Here is a 27,744-nt window from a genome sequence, read left to right as displayed (position 1 = left end):
ACAGATGCTGTACTTGACAATCTCTCTGATAGGAATTCTCTATCTGTGTTTACTTGTTGCTTCTTTATTGTGACATCTTATAGACCACAGACCAACTTTGTAGGGTCGTTTCATAGTTGCTATCTGGAATATACTTCTGTTACCTGCTAATCAGTTGGTTACAGAATCACAGAATAATTTCATTTTGATTACAGTGAGTTCTGTCACAGGAAATTCTCATACAAGGGGGAAATTAAATTTCTCACGTTGCAGCAGCTTTTGTTCCTGGAGACCCCAGTTACCTTCCTTCTTTATGGATATCAGGTCCTGTGGTTCATGTAGAACATCCAAAAACTCAGAAATTATACCTTTTAAAGGGTAGGCAGCAGGAGGCTGCATATGAAATTCAATGGATGCTACTGACTAAGGGAATGCAAAGGCATGGACACGTGCACCTGCAGTGATGTGTGTATATAAAACATTTTAACTCTGGTTAGGATAAGTGGCCACTCTGTCAGGAAGCCAAGTGAATTCAGGCATTATCAAAACTAATTTTTGCGCAGAGTTAATGGCATTTATTTACTCTTTCATAGTAAACACATTATGCAAGTTACTGGAAAAGAATAATCCTTTCTGAGAAATGGTTCTGAGTCAGACATTGGCAGTAGGGGCATCAGAATACATATTAATAGAATGTGTATTTTAGACTTTGAATGACTGTTTCATTACCCTAAAATATTTTCCACGCGAATAATCTCTTTTTATTTATAACATATATTCATCTTCCAGTTATTCCAGTACTGGCAACTCTATGTTCCAGACTAGTTTTGCCTTTTGTTTTCAACACCATGGGTTTTTATGGCTTGTACATTTTTCTTCAGATACAAGCAGAGTAACCTTGTCCCAACTGAGTATGATATATATGATCAACAGTTTCTCCATGCAAGTTTCCCAAAGCAGGCTCCACCTACACTGCAGAAGCTGGGAGAGACTTGTGTATCTTGAAGCTGTACATGAACTGTATACATCTCCAGTCTGTGTACATGACCTACATATTAATTCTCTCGTACATACAGTGTAATGATGTAACAAGAACTTTGAAATGGTCATGAGGTCACAAATTGATTGTGTTGTCTGCATATTCATAACCAAAACCTGTACTCCATATAGAGCTTTTGAGTACAATTGAATAATCTCAGACTTATAAATGCAAAGTATCACGAAGACGCAACAACTGAATGTGATACATTCTTCAAAATCCCCATTTTAATTTTGCACATATGAAGAATTTTACTTTAAAGAATTATGGTAACCCTCCAAATGAGGGGTTGAGTGGCAACTGCATATAAGACTTCCAGGCTTCCTCCTACCTTGAAAGCAGTTTTTCACAATGAACTAATTTAGCAGTCATTTCAGACACCTTTGGAAAATGAGACAATGTAACAGCAGATACCAACTGCAAACTCTGGATCATTCAGTTCTCACTTCAATTTAATTGTTAATTGTGAATATTCTTAATTTATACCAGGTCATGGTGCACCGATTCTCTAATCTGGGTTTGGATGACAATTTCCAAACACCTGTCTTGTCACACCATAAAGAAGAGCTAGGAATTAAGTACAATAACACCTCAATTTCTGAACAAACAAATGAAGTGTATTCTAAAAGACAATATTAATCAAGAGCAACTAAGAAAATAAATTATTCTGGTGGCAAAACAGTGAGGAGAATGAGTCTGAACCTTTCTGAAACTGACTGTCTTTATGTTTTGTGATTTCCTGGATTTTTCTTTAGGAGCAGGTATTCTTTGGAAGACAAGTTTCTAATATCTCTTTGCAGAAAGGATAACCAAAATTCCAAATATAACAGATATTAAGCAAATACCAGCCAGGTGCAAAAGTACCAGTTCCTGTAAAAACAGAGAGAAACCCTCTCAAAGAGAGAGAACCTTCTTTCTCACTTGTATAAGAAACTGAGAAGCCAAGTGGTCTTGTTTGACCTGAAATCATATTAGCAAAAACTGTATTATGTTAAATAGAGGGATATTCTGATTTTCAGGAATTATCTCGAGCTGGTGGCTAACTCAATTGAGGACTGGGTGAGAGAGGAAGAAGCTAAATACCAAGAAGAGAAGATGGGTAAGGAAACAGAGTCTTTTAATTTGGAAAAAGCCATGGTAGAAGGCCCTTTTGAACTGTCTGCATGTGCTGTCAAAAAAACTGGCTGTACTAAGAAAGCCAAAAGTGGGTATCTTTTTATTCTAGAAAATTAATTTTTCACTTTAAGTGCTGAGGCCCAAATCTATTCAGAGCAGAACTGTGTATATTTTTTCCTAGGATGACCTTGTTTTGACATCTATAAAGGCATAAATATGTTTTGGAATTAATTAAATGCATGTATTTGTATGTTCTGCATCATTCTCTGTTCTGAAAACTGACACCTCTAGTATCAATTTACATTTACAATAGTTGTGCTTATCTAATGAAATTACTTTAAAGATTACATACAAATATGAATCTGTGTTGAGATCACTGAACACATGAAGAGATGAGCAGTAGTGAAAGCTGGCAACATGGTTCAGGAAAATTCTTTTTTAAAGGGCAGGATAAAAGCTGGAAGTCAGAAGCTGTGGGCTAAGAGCTAAAACTGGAATTGACTAGACCTGCAGAGCAAACTTGAATTACAGGCAACATTTTGGGTTGTGAGAATTGTAAGCAGTTCATACAGTAACTGTTCAGTAGACAGCAAAATCTGAAAACCCCTATTAAGAAAAAAGAACTTTTGTCAAATTTGTTCATTTGTGTATCTAAATTATATTAACAGTTATTTATTGATGTTTCACCTTTGCTTTATTTACCTTTTTTGAGAATGCACTTTGAAACCTTCCAGTACTAGCAGTTAGCATTTACAAAAATAGAAACGTTACTCCTCAGCCCAATTAACACCTCTGATTATAGTTTGGAAACTAAAAGGACAGTTATGACTTCTATATCATAATTTGTAGGTATCTAGCTGTCACAGGAGCTAGATTGAATCTTGCCCATATGGTGCCTCATGACAGATATAATTCATAGAGTAGCTCACTTGCTGAAAGAAAATAATCACCTCTAGCTGGAACATGCGATGGGCAACAGTGTCTTTGGGTGTTTTCAGTTTCACTGACACTGCTGTAACCCACACTGCAATTTCTACTTTATAATATAAAGTAAGTTTCTGATAGGGGACTTTATCTTTTCTAGAAGGTAAATATTGGGTATCCAAGCATACTATGAAACTACACTCGTAGAAGATACCCTTTTCATAAGTACTAGATGCTATAAAGCCATAATAGTAAACAAGGGATATGTTTTTTCTTTAGTGAAAGTTTGAAGGTTCAGACAGCATTTATTCACTTTTTTGTCTTAAAAGGTCATAATATCTATGACTCTGGTATTGAACTTGTTCTGGCTCAGTTAAAAAATAAACATGCAAACTTGTTACAGGAGCAAAGCCTTCAACAGCAAGAAGCAGAGTCAGTCTTTAAATATGTTAATATACTGTTTAGCATATTTGGTCCTCAATTGTGACAATCAAGTAATATTAGTTGTCAGGTAAGTTTCTTCTTACCTAAACAGACTTTCTGTTTTACTTCTAAAAATATTTAACATTTTCTTTATTTAACTTGTATACTTTTAGTATTTCGAAATCTGCATTTTTTATTTACTTGCACATCTTTTATTTTTATCTTCCCATTTTTAAAAATTATTGCATTTTCATATATTTATAACCTCACTTATTTTCCCTTTCATTTCTCAAAGGCAGAACATCAGGACCTGAGAGCATAAGAGAATCTCAATCCAACAATGGAGAAAGTCCCATTATCAGAGAAGGTTCTTTAAAGGTGAGGCAAAAATATATATGTTTCTGAAATGGACTAAAATGCACTGCTTTCTTATGAAGGTAAGCCTTTGTTCTTACATAGGGTTGACTGAGTTCTCTTAGTTTTTCTGCTCTTGGCTATTTTTTGTATATGTTATTTTCTTTAATTTATTCCTTATTCATTGTGAGTTATGTTATTTTCTTAAGGGAAGACTGCTCGGAGTTAGACTAGACATTCCAAAAGCAATTCATAATTGCAATACTGGAAATAAGAGTTATGAATAATATCCTACTATTCTTTAAGTTTTCAGATTGGAAAGGTATGAAAAGATAAATCCAGATTCATGAAAGTATGTGTGTACCCCACTCCCACTTTCACTGTCTACAGCTCTTTGAAATTAGGGAATGTAAATACAGTACCTCAGAATTCCCTTATGACAGAGAATCCCATGTTATAGATGTAGTTCATGACCATGCACTACAGATTAATTGACTTGCCCAGGTTTACAAAGTAAGTTTCTGGTTGATGTAGAAGTTAAGCACACATTTTTTTAAGGCTTAGCACTGGCATTATCCATTAATCTGCACAAATCTAGATTTACTGATGTTGTAGTCCCTCTTTTTTTTGACTCCTCATAGGTATAGCATGTCTCATCTTTTTTACAGTGTGTAATGTTGTCCACTTAAAGTACTGGAATGTAGATATGAAATGGCATTAACCAATTCCTGGCTACTCAACTTGAACTGGCATCGCTCAAATTAGGCTAATCCCTAATTTGTAACTCTGAATGCTTGCCATTTCTTCCACAGAAATGCTTGTGCTTTGGTATGCTTAGACTATAAAGTGCTACAAAGCCCAAAATAGTCCAGAAAATCTCAGATGTCTTCCTAATACAAGTTGATAATTTTGGCATGCATACCTCATTCTTCTTTCTGTAAAAGAATAAAATCATTTTATCTCGCAGTTGCATTTTGGGAATAAACTAATACCAGTGATGCATTGTGATTTGGTGATAAACATTGTGGACAAGTGTACAACAAAGTCATCCTTTTATGGCTAATTGTGTAAGATACAAATAATCATGTGATTCATCTCCTGTAGTCAACAATGACTGCTCTTGTCAGTTGAATGAGTCAGTGATTTTGTGCAAAATATAGTGCATAATATTGTAAGGTACGTTTGTAAGACACGTTTGGAAAACATGTCTTCGAGTGACTTAGAACATTGTTTCCTTTGAGGTTGTTTGCTTGTACTCTTTCCAGCATGCACATATCAGAGAGAACCAGAGTTCTTCTTAATTGCTAACATTGAATATAGGCTTGGAAGAAGGAGCAGGACCGCTTACGAGAGGAAGAAGAAAAAGGAAAGACAGAAAATTTGGGAAGTAAAAAGAAAGGACAGGAGATAATAGATGGAGAGTGTAAAGATTCCAAAGAGAAGTCTGAAAATGAGCCAACAGAAGCCTCTGAACTTCAGGAGGATCACAGCATTCCAGAACCATGTTCTGAGAAAGTTTATAAGGTAAGGACTTGTATTATTGCACCACATTAGAAAAGTGCTAACTATTTGTATAGACAGTCAATATTACACCAAAGCTATTATCTATTGTGAAATTCAAGTTCAGGGCAAATTAAGCCTATCTGTGTTTTGTTTCACTTCATTGTTTTTGATATTTAAGATTATTTACTTTTTTTTAATGCATATGACATGAATACAAACATAAGTTGATTGTGTTTTTGTGCCCGTGGAAAATATGTTTATAGGATCAGTCTTACCTACAAATGTGGGGTTTGTGGGAATAGAAAAGGGGAGCATAAGGACTTGTCCTATCTCCTCTATTAGGGGACTGCTAGACCTACTTGAAATTTTGACTGTCCACATTGGAGATTAAGTAAAAGGAGTTCACCGTTTCTTCTATTTCATCTTTCAAAATTCATATTCTTAAAGTGCCATAATACAAGCTAATCTATCTGTTACACTAACAGAGGGAACTCATGAGTAGTTTTGTCCAAACAGTTTTAAGGCAGTTTGCACCACCTCATATTTGCATAGTCTAAGTCTTGCATCCAAAACTTGCATAGATTGATATACTTTAGTCTTAAATTTGCTTAAGCACAGACTTTGAACTCAGATGACATTGCTATCTGAACTTATTTGAGTACACTCACATAATTTTTGCTGACTTGTGGCACTTTGGAAGGCATAGCAATCTAATTAGATTTACAGTGTCTGAATTTCAAAATCTAGAGGGTAGAAAGCTGAATCATTACCTGCCCTTCATGCGATCCCATGCCATTGTACTTTATCTCTTTGTGCTTGACTGGAATTATTCTTTCTCTCACACTATGTTAATCCACCAGTCTACTTGCTACTCTTCAGTTTTCGTGATGGCTCCATGATACTGAAGGATCAGATTCTGCTCTCATGTGTAACAAGTTACTTTGTTAATAACTGAGAAATTTTTGGGATATGAGAATAGCATGCTAGGTATTTGCTAAAGTTGTTATTACATTAGTTAAACATCTAAGCAAAAAATGTTGAGCAGAAAAGTGTGATCCTGATGATCTGGCCTGCATTTACCTCTTCCATGGGTTCTGCCCTTCTTTTCTCATTTATAGATAATCTAAAACTTGTTTTTCCAGTTTCATGGCTACAATACAGGGGAGGATGTAATTCAAATATCAGGAACCAATCAATATCTCTTCCCATCCGATGGAGGACAGATTCAAGTAGAGAAGATAGAGTTTGTAAAAGGTGATTCTTTAATTCTTCATGCTTTGCTTTGACTCAGTGCTAACTGATGGCATAGTTTCTTAATCCATAAATGCTTTTTCATGTCTCAGTAGTAGAAATTCAGTTAAAGAAATTCCATATTAACATCTATCACTATTAATCTTTATATTTTCCTGTAGTAGGTTAGCAGTTGATAGATAAAATTCCAGAAAAGTAGAAATGGAGAAAAATCAGTTCATATTTATCTGTTCAGTGGCAACCAAGGCATGATAATTCAGGAATGTTCCAATTATTTTTCTAGTCAAATGCAATAAATCTAAAAAACAGATTCTTCTGAAGCCTCTAAGATCTAATTGTCAGGATTTTTGTAATATTTAGTCTAAACTGAGAAAACCTTACTTTTTGTCATCTTGGTCTTCTACTAAGTGGTTCGGTCCAGTTCTGAGCAATTTTCTTTTTTGGTGTTCTTTAAAGTTGCAGGTACAGGGTTTATTTGGGTGCAGGTAAGTTCTGAGGCCTGATGGGACCAATAATAGTATTCCATTGCTTTACAGGTCTAACTTTGGTAAAGGTGAAAGTGATAAAAGACAACCACAATTTCTTCATTCATATCACAGATCCCAAGAAAAACTTGGAAGAAGCTGAAGTGCAAGAAATTAATGAAGAAGAGAAAATTGGATCAGGTCAGTGAATTGACATCACTGATATAAAAAATTACTAGTTTGACATATTTAGTAATTTGATACAAAAATTATCAACTAACAGAAAATGGCAGAAAGTAAGAAAAATCAGCATTCCATAAAAATCCAGTTGACTGACTTAAGTACTGTATAGAGAGACTTTAGCAAGATGTAGAAGCACAGTGAAGGTCAAGCAACTGTGCAAACCGGTTTCTTTTCCAAAGCAAGGAAATCAATGAAGAGTCACCATTCTTTAAGAAAATAATTTTCTTCTTTAGTGGAGGACTCATTAGGCCTGGGAAGGCAAACTGAATCCTGTTCATTGTGACCAAAGTAAATGTCTGCCCTAAAAAGGTCCCCTTTTGAACAGGACTTCCTTTTGTGGGTCAGATGACCATGACATTAGGGCCTCCTCAAGACCTTGCTGTGAAAACAGATCTTTCTGCAGTCCAGTAGCTTCCGCTGTTGGTTGACATATTGCTAACACTCAGAAAGCATTGAATCCAAATCCTTTCTGAACCCAGGTGAGAGCATTTCCAAGAAGGAAGCCAGTCTGTAACAATTTGTGTGTATGTTTGCCAAAAGCATTATGGAATTGCTGTCACCCAACTGAGGAGTATTAGAAAAGTATAACTTTTGGTAGGCGTATTACCTCTTCTAATCTTCATCAGTGTCAGAAAGCATCCTGCTCTTGCTCCTCCCCTTGGCTTCAGCTGCCACCAGCAATGTAACTGTAGGTTGTCCGAATAGAAAATTTGCATCCGTTCCACAGATGAGGTGCTTTTTGTCTGCCCTTCTGAAAGTTGACCTATATCATTCTGGGGTCTGACAAAGGGTATCGGTGATCACCACTCTGCAAGTAACTGAGGCAAGTTGTATTCACTTGTCATGAGTGAGAGAGGCTTTCCTCATGTGTAAACAGGAGCACCTTATAGGAAGGCAGTGAGGAAGAGAAGAATCAGTGCAGTCTGATACTTGGCAGTGTCTGGATAGTACAACGTAAGCTTTCAAAGCAGTCAAAATGCCAAAACTGCATCTGCAGGTGGTGTTCACCAGTGAGCATTGCAATGACAGACAACAAATAGGAGCAGACAAGGTCTCAGGATGTTTGCCATGTTGATGGGATTGGGAGATGGCTAGGTGTTAGGTGCCTACCCTAACCTTCTTTTGTAGTATTCTCTGCTGCTCCTCACAGTTTTAAGAAGCTGTTCCCCATATGGGAAATCCCAAGGTTTTCTTCTTACCAACAGAACGTTTCTTTAAGGCAGTAGGAGTTGAACTAGAGGCAAGGTAGGATCCAGTGTCTGGGAGATGTTCTTGCATAGTTTATGTGATTTTCATGAATAACGTACTCATCACATGACATCATGGTCTGCACCTCTAAGTGAGCTTGTCTCCTGGTCCACTTTTACAAATGCCAGATACGTCTTTGGATCTAATTTCTCAACTCTTGTCCTTTGTTTTGCTTTATCCTCAAAGTACAGTCATAGAATCAGAATATCCTGAATTTGAAGGGATCCACGTGGATCATTGAAGTCCAGGTCCTGTTCCTGTGACAATATGTGAGAGACAGTCACTTTTATTAGTTCATAGGCCACATGTGACAGAAATTAACAGTTTAGCATTCTTGTCAGCCAAGAAACAAGGATCCATAACTTGAAGTTCTTTCACTGCTTAAGTTCAGTATGACTTTTCACTAGTTGTTGCTTTTAAACTGTTTTCATGCACCTAGCTAATTAGAATGCTATTCCTAGATTAAAAAACCTACAGATGTGTTGTACAAAAATTACTATTATATACTACCCTATGAATGGAATGATAGTTTTCCCCGTCCTAATTAGTCTGTTTTACAGGTTAGTCATCCACATTGAGGTTCCACTGTTCACATCAGCCATTGGTTTGCAGGTCAGGTGGTTCTGGTGTGCATTGCTGTCTTTAATATTTTTTTTTTTATTAAAGGAAAAATAAAAAATCAAAAGAAAGCTGTGAGCAAGTTTGGATCTTTTTCAGCCACCTTGGAAAATGGAATCCAGCTGTCCCTAAGCTATTATGGACCTACAGGGAAGACAGCAGGTAAAGTAAGCAAATAGAAGACGATATTTGAGAACCATAGCGGGATTTTTTTTCTTTTTTTTCCTCATGCACTCCTTAACAAAATAATTTGTTGTATGCAATTCTGCCTTTCTGAGCGGCTGTTACTACGTGGTAGGGAATTTTCAGCAAGGCTTGAGATTACATTGTCAAGAATATTCTGTGATTCAATTTTCAAAATGGAAGGAGTTTTCCATGCATTTTTGCTTGCTGTGAAAACAGAGCAGTGCAGGGAGAAACTTGCAAGTATTGTTATTAAGTAGCCCAGCAAAATCAGCCAATTAATTTGAGCCAAAGAAAATGTGATTTGCTGAGGAGTCTTCTTGGTTTTCCAAGAAATAATATTTTTGTAAACTTATATAGGTGATTATGGAACTTTCATTTTACTTTAGGAGTTGGACTTTAAGTTACAGTTGTGCAGACATAATGAGGGATTTCTCTCAGCCTTTCAATAAACACATTCAGCAACTGGAAGCAATTGCTTCAGAAAACCGCAGTGAAAATAGCGGCTGCTTTTACCAAGAGCTTTTTGTTTCCATTACATTTGAAAGACCACTGAAACCATTATATGGGTAAAAGTGAAACCCTTCTCTGATCAGAAAAGAATCTCAGAAGTTTTCAGCTCTTAAAATATGAAAACATTTAATTAAATGCATCTTTGTGTGGACTGTGGCAAACCATTCAACTGTACACTCAGTTTTAATTATTTAAATATATTTTACAAATTAATTACTAAAAAAAGACATTTTAAACTTGGGCCAAGAGAACATTCACAATGTAGTGGACCGCAAAACTTGGATTTTGACATAAAAGAGAGACATGTCTAATTAAACACCTACATGTCAGGTGTGATGTTTAGGCTTTTTCATATCTGCCATAATCACCCTATACTACATTAGAATAATCCTTGCTATGTTGAGCTTTAGAGCACTGATAACTGACATTCTTTGATTGCTTGGAGTTTTTCTATGATCACTTGCTTATACCAAATTCCCCTGGGTCTTTGTATCGTAAGTGCTGAGAATAATACTGACCAGAAATGTTCTGTCTTAGATAATTCTCACATGCCATCCATCACTAATGCCAAATGGTATACCATGAATTCTGTAGTTTCTCTCCACTGGTTGGTTGAATTGGGTGGAAACTACTCTTTTTCCCTGCAGTACTGAAATAGTTTTCTGGAACCTCTTTAACTCTCACTTTTCTTACTTTTTTTTACTTTTTATGTGTTTCATCTTCCTCTCAGGGAACCTAAGGTGACAAAAGGCCTCAAGCTGTTTTTCCAACTTTTTGCATCTTTTTTATTTCTTAGTTAAATTAATTTCTTTAAGTTCTGAATTATTCTTTGTTTTCTCTAGCATTACGAAAATTTAGCTTCAGACCACCTTACATTCCAGTTAGAAATAAGCCCCTCATCTCTTTGTCAATCTGGTGCCACTTGAGCACTTGCAGGGCTTTCAATTCTGGGTACTGTAGAACCTCTGCACTTGTTCTTTGTGCCTTGAGAAAATTAAAAGAGCACAATTCCAAGTGCTAGAAATCTGAATGTGCGTGCAAAAGGAAGGAAGCCTTCCTTAGTCAAACTGGCCTCTGGAATTTACCATCTCTCTCAAGTTTTTCTAAAGACACTTTCAGTCTTGATAATCCACTTTTTTTCACTGTTACCCTCAGATACCATGTTCTCGTTTTTCAGAGCAACCAGAGTAAAGAAGTAGGTGACATTTCTTAAGAGATCAAGAGCCTGTAACAGCCTCTGTTCCTAAATTTAACACTCTGGGAAGTAGTGTTATCTGAAAGCGAACACGAAGGCTGGTTAAAGAAAAGTGTCAGTTAGTTGAAACAAAAATGTTTTACTCAAGAAACTATTTTGAAAGGTGACATGATTACTTCTTGTTAGTGTGGTTAGCAGGCTGTTCTAATGCTTGACCTTTAAGAATTGCAAGAGTCTTACTAAGTCTAGATCATCAGAATCTTTCTGAATAATTATAGCAAAATAGATGTATGTAGTGCAAGGTTGCTGGAGTCAGTCAGTGCTGGATCAGCCCATGATAAAGCATAACAACAGCCATCAGTTACTAGATACTAGACTCAGAATGTTTCCATCTAAGTATTCTGGATGTAAAAGGGTATTTTTAAACTTGCATTTTTTTATTTTTGAGGTGATGACCAAGTGACAACTTGTGAGAAACAATAGTTTCAAGATGTCTTTTAGGCTAATAAATTGTCAGTCAGTGGAAAGATTTTCTAAACAGTTTTATATATTCAGTCTCTCTATCTGAAATAATAAACTCCCCCAATGAGGTTATTATTTCTAAGGTAAAATTTAGTGTACAAAATCTTTTTAAAAAATAAAATGTGGCCATCTACATTTATGAAACTTAATTGCATTAAAAAAATTGCTTTTCCCTTCCTTAGATGATGAAAACGGTGATATCTTAGCAAGAATTCTGGACATCCCTTCTGTTCATATTCCGACCATAATTCCGACAGAAGTGGCTCCCATTACACCAGCTTTGGGAAAAAAAGATAAGTCCAACAAACAAAAGTCAGGAAAATCTCAGCCTTCTACGAAAGCAAACCGTAGCAAAATAGACCCTTCATCATCTGATGACCTGGTACAGCAAGAAGAAGTAGAGGTGAGAGAATTATCCAATGAAAAGAAACAAACAAAAATTCAAATACATGACCTTATGTAAAAGAAGCATATATTCTTCTCAGAGGGCTTTGAGCTGTGCCGTTACAAATTCCTAACAGTTTGTGGTGCTTCTAAGGATATCTTTTAATCTTTTAGTTGTTCTCAGATGGTACATATTGGCAGCTGTTAATGAAGCTAGCCTTTATGACTGCATGGTGTGAAGCAGTCTGTCTTCCATGGTCCACGTACTTTTGTCAATTTTGGCTTTACAGTTACAGCTCTTACACTGCAGATGATCAGAAGACTGGAGCACCTCTCCTGCAAAGACAGATTGAGAGAGCTGGTGAGGCACTGGAACAGGTTACCTAGAGAAGTTGTTGATGCCCCATCCCTGGAAGTGTTTAAGGCGAGGTCGGATGGGGCTTTGAGCAACCTGGTCTAGTGAAAGGTGTCCCTGTCCATGGCAGGGAGGTTGGAATGTGATGGTCTTTAAGGTCCTTTCCACCCAAACCATTCAATGGTTATTAATATCTCACTCACAAGAACTGCTGAATTTTTAGTTTAAACAAGCAGAATTTTTCTGTGCTTTCCAAAACCTGTGCTGGAAAGTCTAACCAAACAGTAAATTAGTGGAGACAGTTTTTCAAAACCTTGCTCTGTAATTTGGTCTTAGCAGCCAATAACAAGCCAGGGACCAGCAATTTGAGGAAGTTACTTTTGCCTGTAAGTGAAGTACTTCTGTCACAGTGCAGGTTTTGGAAAGGATGAATGACATTTTAAAAGCAGATTCTGAATTTCTGTTGTGAAATAGTATCTAATATCTAGTGGATGGAGTAATGCTGTGCCTCTTGTTTCAACATGGATTCTGGGCATATCCACAAAAAGTGATTCTTACCTAATTTCAAAAGTCTAGCTAGTTATTTAAAGAGCATGAGCATGGGAAGTGATATAAGGAGTTGCCAGCACTCAGTATAACATACAGTAATTGTGTGGCAGAAATGAAACCTATAGAAACAAATAGTCCTATCGTTAAAAATCAGTCAGGAGGACTTCTAAGCCAAAAGGCTTTTAACTATTTGGTTTAGAATTACTTTGGATAAAGAGTTCCCATACTAGTGCGTACAGCACCTGTCTGTGAGTCTGCAAGTATTTTGGAGAACAGGATTAGAATCCAAAACGGACTTGATAAATTCACATGGACACAGTCTGTAAAATGGAATGCAATTCAATAAGAATCAAAGTGGTAGGTTCTACAATTACATATAAATAATGAACATGTATCTGCAGAATGGATAACAGTTCTGTCAGTTTGTAGTGGGTTAACCGTGGCCAGATACCAGGTACCCACTAAAGCCACTCTCTTACTCTCTCTCTGCAACTGAACAGAGGACAGAAAAAAAAGAAAAACCAGCTAAGGATTCATGAGTTGAGATTACAGCTGGGAGAGGTCAGTTACTGATTACCTTGATGGGCAAAACAGACTCAAAGTGGGGATATTATTTAAATTTGTTACTAACAAGATAAGAGCCAAAGAGTGAGAAATAAAACAATCTTAAAAACACCTTCCCTCCACCCCTCCTTCCTTCCATGTTCTCCCTCCTCCCCCCCAGCAGTGCAGGTGGACGGGAAATGGGGGTTACAGTCAGCTGTTGTTTCTGCCACTGCTCAAAGAGAGGAGTCCTTCCCGTGCTCCTGTGGGGTCCCTCCCATGGGAGACAGTCCTTGATGCACCTCTCCGGCGAGTCCATCCCATGGGCAATAGTTCTTCCCAAACTGCTGTCCTGTGGGTCACTCCTCCATGGGGTGCAGTCCTTCACAGATGAGCTGTACCGGCATGGGTCCCCCACAGGGCCACAAGTCCTACCCGGGAAAAACCTGCTCCAGCGTGGGCTTCCCTCTCCATGGGCTGCAAGTCTCTGGCAGGACCCTGCTCCATCTTGGGCCTCCCACGGTGTCACAACCTCCTTCATGCATCCCCCTGCTCCAGCACGGGCTCCTCCAGGGGCTGCAGGTGGGTCTCTGCACCCCGATGGTCCTCCATGGGCTGCAGGGGCACAGCTGCTCCACCATGGTCTGCACCACGGGCTGCAGGGCCTCAGCTCCCCTGCCTGGAGCACCTCCTGCCCCTCCTTCTGCACTGACCTTGGTGTCTACATTGTTGTTACCATGTTCTCACTCCGCTCTTCCCTGGCTGGAATTCTTTCTGCACCACAACCTTCTGTTCTTATGTATGTTATCACGGAGACATTAGTATCACTCCTGATTGACTTGGCCTTGGCCAGCAGCAAGAATTCCATCCTGGAGCTAGCTGGCATTGGCTCCACTGGACAGGGAAGCTTCTAGCAGCTTCTGACAGAAGCCTCCCCTGTAACCCCCCCCCTCCCCGCTACTAAAACCCATTCACAGAAACCCACTGCACAGTTCTATAGCGAAAGGTCTGAGAGTTGCCATGGATCACAGGCTATGCATAAGTCAACAATGCCATCTTCCTGTGAGAAAGGCAAAGACCACACTGAGGTGAATAAAGGGGAGTATAGCCTGCTAAATATGTGAAGTTATTTTCCACTCAGGTGTGGTAAGGTCTCAGTTGAAGTATTGTGTCCAGTTACGGATACTACACAGCAAGAAAAATACGGGCCACACTGAGAGTTTTAAGGAAAGCATGAGGATTAGAGGTCTAGAAAACTTGACTGGTGGGAAAAGTTTAAAAGACTTGGTTTGGGTTTGTTTGATCTAGAGCTGAGAGACAGAATAGCCTTCTTCTGTAAAGAGCTAAAAGGACACCATCATCTCTTATGCTAGCCCATATAATCAGCAGAAATAATCAGAAGTAAACTAGTTTTCTCTAATATTTATTCAAGTTAACCAGGACAATAATGTCAGTAAGGTTAATCAAGGTAAAGTACTGGAACAGTTTACCAGGAAACCTCCAACCCTGGAATTTTTTTTAATACGTTACATTAGAAATTCTCTGGTTTTTTTACCATTAAAACAAGGAGAAGTAGATGACAACTGAGGGTTACTTGTGTCCTGTTCTGTGACTTCTACCTCATGATCCTGTGACTACAGTCTTAAGGTATCGAGAGTAGGCTTTATTACCCAGTAATATTATGTAAAGTAATTACAAATGTATGGCATTCTTTATGCTGAAAAACGCATGGAAAAATATCTGCCTTTTCCCCCCTATAGTTATATTCCTAAAAAGCAAGTATATGGGGTAATACCAGGACAAATTCTCTCTGTGACCTCTGTCTGCAATCCAAAACTGTTTTCATCTTATGACTGCTGGCATAGTGTAGTCCATTGTAACATAGGTTTTTGAGGGGATGACATTTAAGAATCTGTTGTTGTATTTTTTCACAAATGTTCCAGGGCTTTCAGACATTCCTTAGGTCAACCTCATCTTTTCTAGTCATCAGAAGAGTTTCCACTGCAGAGCAGTGCAAAGAGAATTACACATTTTGACTGTCAAACCTTCCTTCCTGTCCCCTTCTTGAGTCAGTGCTGTATTTGCAGCAGATTGGAAATACAGCTCTGCTAACCTTTTGTGCCCTTTTAATGATTATGGGTAAAATAGGTGATATGCAACTTCAGTAATTATTTCACACTCTTCTGCTTCACATTATCCATTTATTGTCATCCCATCTTGATGCTATGCATAAGATAGCAAAATGACTCAGTAAAATGAATAAACTTAGGAAGAGTTGTTCTTCAAGGTGAATGAAAGAAGAGAACATAATCAAATAAAATAACCTAATGTTTCCACTTCAGAGTCTAAAAACACTCAAAATGTTAAATAAGTGGTAGACAGCACATTTTTTAAACAATATATTGTTACAACTGAAATCTGTGGTCTAATTTTTTTTCTTTACTCTTTTAAAATGTGGAGTAAAACTAATTCATGTTTCATTCTGTAGATAGAAATGGAAGAACCAGCTCCCCAAATACAAGAGATATCAGATGTTCTTGCTTTTCCGAGTTTGAATGTCTCCTGTCCCAATGGACTTGTATTAAGTTTCCTTGGTGAAAGCTTTGAAGGTTAGTTTTCTGAGCCACTGCAAAGTAAGGAATTTAAAAGAAGTTAAAACTATTTATTTCTTCATTAGCGGATTTAGATGTAACTATGATTTTTTTAACATGCTAAGTCTGTCATAATGTCTGTTTTAATAGTATTTGCAACATAAATAGTGTGGGGTTTTTTCAAACAAATATAAAATCTAGCATCACAAGTTGTTGGACATAAAAGATTAAGGGCAGGGAAGCAGTAACCCTAAAATGCCCTTGCGAGTCATGTTGGATAATCAGTTGAATATGCATGTAGAATAGAATACTAAAGAAAAATTAGCTAATGCAGTTAATAAATGCATATATATTGAGGAATCTCGAGTAATAACAGGAAGATAGTTACGTTATCTGTATCTGCACCTCCTTTGGAAGTGTATGTACTTAAGTTCACAAGACAAAATTTTAATATTTTGGGGAAGAGTGACAAAAATGATTAAAGCATCAGAAGATGTATCTTATAGTGAGCTCATTTCACCAGAGAACACAATTTAGTGACCAAAGAAAAGGTCAAAGGGGTAACTGGTGCCAGCCTGGAAGTACAAGGAAAGAGAATTTTGGTGATAGCTTGTAAACACGGCATATAAAAGTATTACAGTTTTCAGGGGCTTGAAACTGAAAAGTAGTACTTTATACTAGATTTAAGATATACTCATTTATTAATGGTAAGAATGATTAACAAAACTAACCCAGGCTACGATTGACTCTCTGCTACTGGATATTTTACGATCAGGTTTTTTGTTGCCTTTCTAAAAGATACAATCAGTTTCAAACAGGAATTATTTCACAGAAGTCCTTTGATTTAGGCCATCCAGTACATAGACAGGAGACACTCATAATAAACCTTTCTGCCCTTACTGAATTTCCTTTAGCAGACTGATTTGGTATATAAATACTTAGAGGTATCTGTGCCTAACATGTCCTTCTGCAATACTTCTGTTTTCTACCGTTTTTGAAAATCAGCATGAGGTTAATTTTTGCATGCTGTAAACTCTAGTAAATCTTGGGTGTTTTCAGTCATGCCATTAGGTTTTGAAGCAGACAAATGTGATTTTTTTTGTCATCTAGTCAGTTTTAAATACAGCCACATACAGATGTGATTTAATACCTCTGTACAAAAAATTTGTACAACCCAGAAAATGTGCTCTGACTAATCTGGTATGAAGTAAAGAACATATAGAGGGTTTTCAAATATACATAGTTTGGCAAGGAGCATAAGATGAAATGCTGAATAATTGAGGTGAACAGAGGAATTACAAACACATGCATTTAGTCTCTTGACACAATTGCCATAATTATACCTATTGGTATATTCGACACTCTGCCACAATTTAAGCTAAAAAACTAACTTGTTCAAGTAGACAAAATATATAACTTAGGTTTCTATACAAATTCAAACTTGGTGAAACTCAGTAACTTTTTTTCACCTTTATGGCAGTTAAGAAATTCCTCTCACCTAATGTGAGTCTTCCAAAAGTTCAGCATCCATAATAAATCCATCTTCATATTTCCCTTGTTTTCATTTGGAAAGACAGCCACCTTCACAGGAGGATGTAGAATTTCTGAGTAGGTGACTGTTTTGAATTTTTCTCTGAATTTGGAGTCTGTCTCTTATTCTGTGGATGACCAAGTAAGCCAAGGAGGGTTAGTCTTACTCACCTGGAATTGCATACCTTCTGTAGACACCATGATGCTGGCTGTTTAGCCCTGTTTGAATGTGTGCTATGCAGTATTAAGTAATGCAAAGTTTGTTTTCAGATTTGAAAGATGAAGCCACTACCGCTGAAGCAGAGAAAGAGGTGGTAAAGGAAAGTGAGGCCAAAACAGATGAAGCAAAGGAGGAAGAGGTTAAGGAAAACGAGGCCAAAGCAGATGAAGCAAAGGAGGAAGAGGTTAAGGAAAGCGAGGCCAAAGCAGATGAAGCAAAGGAGGAAGAGGTTATGGAAAGTGGAGAGAAGGAGCATGAGGTTTCAGAAGGTGAAATAGAGCACAAAGACACTGAAAGAAAAAAGGCCAAGCAGCCTACTCTGGAAATTCTGGTTAGACAGAGTTATCCCCAAAAGGTAAAGAACTCTCAGCTTTATCCACCTGTGGCAAGGCAAATAGAACAAGAGGTGTCAAGAGTCATCACTAGTCAAGGAACTGTCGTAAAGTACCTGATGGATGGATCTACCCAGGTATATTTAGTAGAATTCATTGTAAGCAGCTTGTGTGTGTTATTACCCTTAAATGTGTGCTCATCTACTGAAATAGAGAAGTGTCCAGTTTTTAGATGAAGGAATGAAGTAACTACTGAGTTATGCAGCCACATCAAGACTAAAATGCTCTTTGCTTTGGTCAGTGTCAGAACTTAAGGCACATAGGGAGGTTTAAATATGAAAATTTTAGGCATATGAAGATTTTAGGCAACTTTGGAATTAGGAAATTGCTGAATAGGGTTTTGAGAACTATATTCCTGGACTTAAGTATCCAAAGTGTGGATTAGTTTGGGGTTTTTGGCAATATGAAAATATCCATGTATTTTTTCAGTCTAAACAGTCATGTGGGATCCAGAAAAGACCTGAACTGTTCTTCAGTCCTGCAGACACCTTTAGGTATCCTAAATTTTCAGGAAAAAAAGACTTTATGTTCCTATATATCGAAGTACCTGCTTTGTTTACATATATTTAGGTTGCCTAGAATTCTGGTACATTTTAGGTGCTATAGGCTAGATACCATCTTTACAAATACTGTAATTAATCTACAAGCCACTTTTTTTTCAAAGTCTAAGACACTACATGTAGTTAGCAAACAGATGAAGAGTCATCTATTTTGATTCAGAAAGTATCAAAATAATTCCTTATTTCTTGGATTTTTTTTCTGTCTAAGTAGACCTGTGGTGGTTTGAGACCCCCAAAATCCAATTCCCGAGTTCAAGCCCCCCTCCCACATCTCACCCCAGTGTGAGATGGGTTTTCCAGACACAACACAAGACTCAATATGGGGGGAAGGGAATTATATTACAATCACTACACAAATAAATATTATAATACATCATATACATAATCTTAACTATCTCTCCTATGATAAATCAGTATTTACATTGGATCAAATCTCTTCTCCCTCCAACAAAAGTCCAGGAGGGAAGAAGGAAAGATCCTTTCCACCTTCAGGGCAGCAGTCTCTCCTCCTCAATGCAGCAGTTGTAGTTGGATCTCTTTCCAATACACACAAGGGGGTCTCCTCTCACCCCTCTCAGCCCTTCGACTCCACCCCCTCAGGGGTTACCATTTTTTTTTAACTCCAGGGGGAAAAATACTTTTTTTTCTCCCCACCACAAGACCACAACTCCAAGTATAAGTTACTTACCATTTGTTCCATTTGTTACCATTACATTATATGCTAAATCATTCAGCCAGGATTTCTGAGAAACATAACCATTTTAGAAGTATGCAAAGAAGCTAGCTCCTGTATGTCTATATATTCTCAACATACTATCTCCTCATAGAAAAATGTAGATCTTATGTGCCTAGCATGATTTTAGAGTAGTCTCTGTATAAACAGATTATGAGTACTTCCTTCTTAATATTAACTTAATGTCTGTGAGTCATCAAGAATATATTATTTATGATAAGCATTGAAAAAAGAAGGAATGGTTAATTCCTTCCAGTAATAATCTCAAGAGTTGTTTCTATGTGTTGTCCATTTATTTTCTACATTGTACTGTATTTATAAATTAATTCAGGGATGGTTAGGGTGGCTTTATCTGACACACAGAGAACATGCATGTCAAGGGTTGAGTGTAACGGACAATATGTCTCAGAAAACAGCTATAAGTAGATAAATAACCAAGACTTCCTTTTGTTAGCTATCTTGATGGCTAAAAAATTAACATTAGTCCTAAGCATGTGGAATACCTTAGTGCAGATCAATATGTCAATACAGATGCATTATCACTGCTACCAAAAAAAAAGTCATTAACCTTTGACTATTTAGTCAAAGAATAATCTTTACTGTTTATTTTTACACCTGTTTGTTGCTAAATAGAGTCCACATTAATTGCATATGTGAACTGCAGCAATTAGCACTCCTTTGGGCAATGACTAATGTGATGAAATTTAACAAGTCCAAATTTTGGATCCTACAAGTGGGACAAGTAACACCAGGCACAGGTATAAATGAGGAGAGGAGTGGCTAGAGAGTGCCCCACAGAGCAGGCCCTGGGGATGTTGGTGGGCAGCAGTTCAATGTGAGTCAGCAGTGTGTGCCCGGGCAGCCCAGAGGGCAAACCACGTCCTGGGGAGCATCAAACACGGCATCATGAGCCAGTGAGAGGGAGAGGAACATCCCATTGTGCTCAGCATTGGTGTGGCCTCACACAGACTGCTGGGTGCAGTTCTGAGACCCAGAGGGGTATGAAGGTCCTTGAATGCTCCCAGAGGAGCGTAACAAAGCTGGTGGAAGGGCTGGCAGGTGTATCCTGTGAGGAGCAGCTGATGGCTCTGGGCTTGTCTGCTTTGGAGAGACCGAGGCTGAGGATCAACCTTGTCGCTCTCTGCAGCTCCCTGACAGGGTAAGTGGAGAGGGAGGTGATGATCCTTTCTCCCTGGGACATATGGCAGTGGCTCAAAGCTGCTCCAGGGAAGGTTTGAACTGGGCATTAGGAAGCATTTCTTTACCCGAGAGGGTGGTCAGACAGTGGAACAGGCTTCCTAGAGGGGAGGTGAATGTCACAAGCCTGTCAGTGTTTAAGAGGCATTTGGTCAGTGCCCTTAACAACATGCTTTAACTTGGTCAGCCCTGAAGGGGTCAGGCAGCTGGACTGGATGATCATTTAAGGTCCCTTCCAACTGAAAAAGTCTATTTTATTCATGCTTTTTAAGATAGCTGCTTTATTTCTTGTATTCATTCTGAGAGCTTTCACTTTTTTCCCCTCCATCACCCACAGCATTCTAGTGACTATTGCATTTGTGACACATTCTTTAAGATTTTCTAGCGATGTTTGAATTGATTTTAACCTTTAGTATGTCCTTGATTTCTGTAGATTCTGTTTGCTGATGGCACAGTGAGTAGGAGTCCCGACTCTGGTCCTGTCCTACCACCGTCTACAATTCCAGATAACATACAACCATTACCAGAATCAGAGCTTTTACAGGAGACCAGGATTAAGAAAGGTAATATTTTTTGGGTTTTGGATAGATGTAAGTTAGCAGGGCTGATGATAGTTAAAGGGTATATTTCTTTAGTCTGAAAATTCTGCCAGTATGAAAATGCAATTTTATCTGTACTCAGCTTCTGCACACTGTTATGTTACCTTCATAGCAAATCATTTCTATCTAACTCCAGATTTCTTTTTCTTCCATCATGCTAGGACTCCAATAAGTAAATACACTCTGATACATTGGTATCAGTGATTGAACACAAAATCTTTTAAGAGAAATCCTTGTAACTACAATAGTGTTAAAACCTTACTTTTGTGTTACACAATTTTTAGTCTTCATATTAAGTAATGCTTCACTCACAGAGGATACTGTATTTTTCCTGTGCAGGGCTGAGTTGGACTTGATGATCCTTGTGGGTCCCTTTCAACTCGGCATATTCTGTGATTCTGTGTATTCCAAGGCACCTACGATTGGTCATTATCAACTGGTTGTATGGACTTGTGGTTGGTGGCAATATAGCCACTCTTACCTTATTTTCTTTGTCTGAGAAAGAGCCAAATAAATGTTTACTTCGTACCTCAGAGTGTAGTTTGAGATATCCGTCAGTGCTGCTTAGTACACAGAACAATTATGACCTGTCATATTAACTTGTAATTTATTGAAAGTTTCTGAATAAAAATTGCTGCCAAAAAGAAAAGGGTCTCAAAAAGAGACTTTTTGAGTCGAGTCCAGTCCTTGTTCTTAGGATATTCCTTAGGGTAACTGCAAAGATGTTGGAGAACAATTCTGACAAACCATCTTCTAATATGCATTTTCGGTATGTAGAATGAGTGTATATCCTTTCTTCCTTATCCTTTATTTATCACTTTTCCACCTTCCCCACCTTTCCTCTCCACTTCTTATTCATGACAAATTTGTAGTGAATAGTTTCATCTCTTCTTGTATTTTGGGTGGGTTTTTTGCTAGATATATACTGTAAATCTTCTAGACTGCTCTCTGAACTATGCTGTTGTCTTTTACCTACACTTAGTTTATGTGCATATGAGAGACCTGAATTCTCTATAACATTCTTAATAAGATCTCTCCAATTCCCTTTCATAATGGAATTTCCATCCCTTTTCTTCTGATGCACCATAGAATTGTGTTGGCCTTTTTGGTCACTATATTTTCACGCTGATAACTTGTAATCATTCTGCATGGATGATGCCTCCAGGTCTTTCTTTTCTTCTACTGTTACAAGCTTAACTGAAACAGAAATAATTTTTATTATTCTTCACATTAGATTTCATTCTAATAAGCTATATCAAATTCCTATCACTTTAATCTTCAAGCTCATGGGACAATTTTGGCTCCTTTTTTTTTTTCTGTAATTCATTCAGATTTTCTTTTGCAGTGATAGTGCCTTCCAAAGTCTTGTCATAATCAGATTTCATTGGCATGCTTTTTACTTTTTCTATGTTCTTAAGGAAACATTAAATAAGGTTAGTTCAGGAGTGTGCCTCTAAGTAACAGGAGTTGTAATTTTTTTCTAGCCTGTTAAATAGTTCTTCTTTCAATTCTGTCAAAACCAATCCTCACAATGATTTTATCTTTTGCCTTAGAGAATACCAAGTCTGATACAAGAATTTTTTATTTCTGCAGGAAAACACAGTGGCAAAAACATGTCACACCCAACCAAGGATGAGTTGTTTGAAAATACTGTTCAGGATCTGGTTAATTCTGAGGAACCTAAGGCAGGAACCTGGATAACAACAACTCCATTAGGCATTCAAGTGGGCACTGAGGGTGGAAAGAGAATGGATCTGAAGCCACTCTTCATGTATCAGGCAACAGACCCAGCTGATGAGACGGTATAACTGCTTTTGTGTTATTATAGCACTGTCTACTAAGCCAAGACACAGGGCTGCCATCATATAAGTTGTACGATTTGAAAACAAATTATTATTTGTTATATTTATTACTCTGTTCAAAGGCAAAGTTATAGATTTTGAAGAAAATGTGATTCCTCAGTCTCTGAAACAGATGAAGTTGCAGTAGTCTAGCTTCTTCAGAGTTTCAGTGCCTGATGCCTTTTATTGTTGTTGCTGTTACAAGTATCACAGTGCTAATATAAACGAATGTTTCTTCGTTCTTTCAGGTTATGACTGTACGAGATGATGAAGTGATAATTGTTGAGAAGCTGGATGGTAGCAGAGTAGTAGATCATGCTGATGGTACCAGGATCACAACTTTTTATAAAAAATGTGAATGCCGTTTTGTACCAGATGGTGGTGAGGAAACAGGTAAAATCAAATGGGGAGCACTTACCTCTGCTATGTCTTGTGAAGCAGAAAATTGTCAAAATACATACTAAAGGCAGCTTATACCTTATACCTATAGCCTAAATAACACAGCCACTAGTACAGTCCAGGCTTAGTTTGTCTCCTATTCAGTGCAAAAATTGTACTGTTGCAAGCAAGCAAATTTCCTTCTTTTCATATATATAATTACATGGTCCTCCTTTATCATGAGACCACAGTTCTAGTTGTCCATTGCCCTCTCTCCAGCTGCCCTAAGATTAGCAAGCAAGATGATTTGAGTCTTAACTGAAGAAGTATATATAACGACCAGGGCATCCTTATATTTTCCATGGAAGCCATGAGCTCGCCAGCCTTGGCGATACTGAATATCTGAATATGGCTGTGGAAAATACCATGCCTAGAAAAGTAAAACTTATATTTCCCTGAAATAAGTGTGTTTATTCTGGCTGGTGTTGTATTCCATATGCTTCGTTTACTTGCTAGACAGGTCCTGTCCTCCTTAATTAACATGAAGTGTACTTTTACTGTGTCTGTACTGTTCAAACACAGTGGGAAGTTCTGGTTCTGTGGGAAAAGAGTGTTATTGAGTTAACAGATAATGTTCAGGAACATCGTCTCCCTGTGGGATTTTAAAAATCAAAACAACTTTGAACTGATCTGTCTCTTCAATGGGAAGGCAATGACCAGATTAACATACCTGTTTGATTTGTTTTCCAAGATTTAATAGGAATTTCTTCACGTCTTTGAGCTTGTATTACAGGCACAAAGAATTTCAGTGATCCAACTTGTATGTTACAAATGTCCAGATCATTATGATTAGTAGCATACTTGATACTTTAGAGTGTACTTTTCTGGCCAGTCACAGATGGCTACAAAAATTTTTTGCTGTTGAATTTTCCTGTATTGACTGCACTGTCCAGAATTGCGTTATGTGTTGTTTACATAAATTATGTAAAATTTATAAAATCACATAAAATTATGTGATAAAGGATGCCATGAAGTTTATGAGAGTCTTGTACTGAGGAGATAAGGATCTAGCACTATGAGAGAAAAAGCAAATTGAATCTTAAGACATTTCCGTGATTCATGTGCTCCTGTATCATTGCTCTGTATTAATTCTTAGATGAACCCTCAAAAACCACCCCAAAGAAGGTGAAGTGTGTGCGAGTAGAGAATCCTGAGTTTGCTACTGTTATAACAAATTGTGAGGATGGTACCTGTTGTACCATCTTTGGAGATGGGACATCTATTCTAGCAAAGCCACAGGGAATGTATCAGGTGGGAATTATTTTTAGTTTGTGACAGTGAAATTTTAGTTTTGTGTTCCAAGTTCTCTGCCATTAGCAGCTCTCACCTTGACTATTTTAACTCCCTTCTTTATAGACTTCACAAATCCTATGACTCTATCCCTTTCATCCTCTGCCAATATTTAAACATTTACTCACAACTGTGTAGTATATTTAAATCACAGTCTTAAATTTCCTGAAGTTAAATATTACAGAGACTAAGGTCAGTCTACCTCCCAGACCTCATCTTCTTTCTTTCTGTCCCTTTAGTTCCTCTAAATTGGATGATTCAGTATTAAAGGTCTGAAAGCTCTCCTCTTCTTTTAGCTGAACCTCTTCCTTTTTGCTGTCATAGGTTTTATCAAACAAGACAGGCTGTCTTTTCATTGATGAAGATTGCTCAGCAATTTATACCCATGAAGTTTATGATTTCATCAGCAAGAACGAGGAGAAACAAGCAGGGAGGTACATTATGAAACACACTTCCAGCGCTATTTGTGAGATGGTGGATCCTGAAGGAAATACTTTCAAGGTAAAATACATGGAAGAAAACAAATTTCTGCATTTTAACTAATTTTGTCTTATAAACTTCTCTCAAAATCAGATTGTATCTTTGTAATATTTAAAGTAGCCTAGCTAGCCAGAATGGAAGACCTCTTGAATCAGGTCTCTGATATGTTCTCGACTAAATGATGGATTTGCTTTATTTGATATTTCCCCCTTTTTGGAGAGACTGAAATAAAACGCATGGTTTACAGTTTACCTCACTTGTAGTTACCTTAATTAGTGTGACTTGTATTATATCAAAAAATCAGCTCTGCAAGTGAGGATTAAAAGTGAGAGAGGATATTTGCTCTTCAGAAGGTCTATAGAAACACTCTAACCAGCCTTGGTAAGGCAACTGCAGTTAAAAGGAATGATCCAGTCTTTAAAGTCATGCTATTTTGCTGTGATCCTTTCAGACTAAAGGCATACTTTTGCACTACATTAGTACTTAGTTGTGAGTTCTAGAAACATCATGTAAGTGTCTGTGAGCTGCATACTGTTTTCTAATTAAGATTCTAATGAAATATTCTAAATGTGACATCCTTATAGTATCTTTTCTGTGTTGTAACTATAATCATTACCATTTTCCCAGATTCCTGCGAAATAACACTAAGGTTCCTCTGGACATGTGTATTAGAATAGGTTTTAACTTGGCTGAAGAAACACTGCTTATAGAAATCTATGTCATGTGTCAATCTCTCCCTTACAAATTTTTAACTAATAAACTAGAAGGATAGAAATTTCAAAGATACCAATTCCTAGAAAATCATTACAGTTCAAAGAAATTGCTTGGCATTGGCATCAGCACATCCTGCTTTTTCTCACTTGATACTTAGGGAACAAAAGAGGGAGGCTGAGGGAGGCTGTGGGACAGCTGAAGGTATTTTAGGAGCAGTGATCTCAGAGGATATGGATTCTAGTAAGAAAGATGAGATTAATTCAATATGAGAAGATGCATACATGAAGAACAACTGTAGCAAAAACAGTTTGCATTGGTTTTCCTTACTAGAGTTTCTTATTTACTTCATCCCACTGTTTTAATTTCAAGACCTCATTTTCATTGGATAAGTGTTTATGTGATGTTGTAACAACTCACAAATCTAAGCTTCTCATTGTGTACATATATAATAGGACGTCCTACCTGCTTTTATGTATCTGCATCTCTGTGTGTGTGTTGGTGTATATGCATAGATACACGTATACCTCACAGGGAGGAGTACATCAGTGGCTGTCTTGACTATACAGTTACTTGGCTTGACCAGTGTCTTGAGTGACTATTTTTGTGTAACAGTGCTTGGGCATTTATTAATTATCAGCATGTGGTATTAGTATTTATGATACAGCATGTCTTTCTAGAAATGTTTTTCTTTTTTCATTGTCTTTTCAGTTTTCCTCTTCATTTCTTCTTCCTATGTGTTTCAGGTTGCTCAACATGAAATAAGTTTTTTCCGTCCCTTTCACTGGCTAGATCATATTAAAGTTCAGCAGCCAGTTACTGTTTTAAAAGTATCTTGTAGCTCAAGTAATTTTATATAATTTCTACTACAGGTCATGGCTGATGGCAGCACAAATGTGTGTGTTCCCAGCACTTGCTCTGATGACAAGGAGGACAGAAGTTCAGCAGCAGTATTCCAAGAAGTTGACAAACCCATCACTTATGATGAGCATGCCCCCAGGTATGCTCATCACCTTTTTTCTTTACTACGCAGTATTTATGCAGGGTTTATAGATTTGTTCCTCCTTTGTTCAGTGCTCTGTTCTTGCACATTTGATGTCATCATGTTGGAGCTCCATTTTCTTGATACAGTTCCATGTATGTGTCTGGCTGTACAGGTTTTTCACTGTCTATGAGGATGGTTCTGGAACTGAGCTCCTGCGGAGCCGGGATGTACACGCATATCTGGTTGAGGCCTGTAGTGATCCTGCCACTGCAATCTTGCAGGATCCTGTACAAGAACATCCAGGTAGAAAACTTTTCATTTCTGACAGACTACTAATAGAAAGAAATGCAAAGGTGGAGTCCAAAGTTTCAAAACACTTTATTTGGACAGGAAATGTTTTTACCCATGCAGACAAGTGTCTGGCAGCAAAGCATGGGAAAGGAGGAGTTTGTGAGAGAACTCTGAGAAGCAGAGAATTAACTGAAGGACACTGTTAAGAGAAAAGTGAAAAAACAAATGGTATATCTCTATCCACTCTCAGTCACACAAACAAAATTACCAAAATGGATATTTCCTGTACTTACCATAAAAAAAAATTGAATGTATCACAGTCTTCATTAATGATATTGCAGTGAAGACAATGATAGCCTGATGTTGACCCTTAGCCTGTCTGTTGGAAAGGATACATGTTAAGAAGCTGAAAAAACATGACTGAAATAGAGGATACCAGTAGTATGTGGTCCCAACCACCTTGTAGTAGCAGTGAAAGAA

General features: G+C 37.6%; 1 protein-coding gene across 1 annotated transcript in view; it reads left to right on the top strand.

Moving 5' to 3' along the window:
- The window catches only part of SPAG17 (sperm associated antigen 17), an 87,859-nt gene that overhangs the window by 41,935 nt on the left and 18,180 nt on the right, over positions 1–27,744 (top strand). The window contains exons 18-33 of the mRNA XM_018074491.2: positions 2,038–2,117; positions 3,777–3,859; positions 5,156–5,359; positions 6,481–6,592; positions 7,126–7,254; positions 9,211–9,324; positions 11,758–11,978; positions 15,895–16,015; positions 17,798–18,216; positions 21,063–21,192; positions 22,822–23,030; positions 23,318–23,462; positions 24,604–24,758; positions 25,122–25,298; positions 26,861–26,988; positions 27,146–27,276. Coding sequence (XP_017929980.2) covers positions 2,038–2,117; positions 3,777–3,859; positions 5,156–5,359; positions 6,481–6,592; positions 7,126–7,254; positions 9,211–9,324; positions 11,758–11,978; positions 15,895–16,015; positions 17,798–18,216; positions 21,063–21,192; positions 22,822–23,030; positions 23,318–23,462; positions 24,604–24,758; positions 25,122–25,298; positions 26,861–26,988; positions 27,146–27,276 — 2,558 coding nt within the window. The remainder of the gene's footprint in view (positions 1–2,037; positions 2,118–3,776; positions 3,860–5,155; positions 5,360–6,480; positions 6,593–7,125; positions 7,255–9,210; positions 9,325–11,757; positions 11,979–15,894; positions 16,016–17,797; positions 18,217–21,062; positions 21,193–22,821; positions 23,031–23,317; positions 23,463–24,603; positions 24,759–25,121; positions 25,299–26,860; positions 26,989–27,145; positions 27,277–27,744) is intronic.

The sequence above is a fragment of the Manacus vitellinus genome, unplaced genomic scaffold (assembly GCF_001715985.3).
Source record: "Manacus vitellinus isolate BGI_N305 unplaced genomic scaffold, ASM171598v3 scaffold_28_pilon, whole genome shotgun sequence".
NCBI classification, from domain to species: Eukaryota; Metazoa; Chordata; class Aves; order Passeriformes; family Pipridae; genus Manacus; species Manacus vitellinus.
The sequence above is the reverse complement of the archived record's forward strand: the minus strand, read 5'-3'. Positions and strand labels throughout refer to the sequence as shown.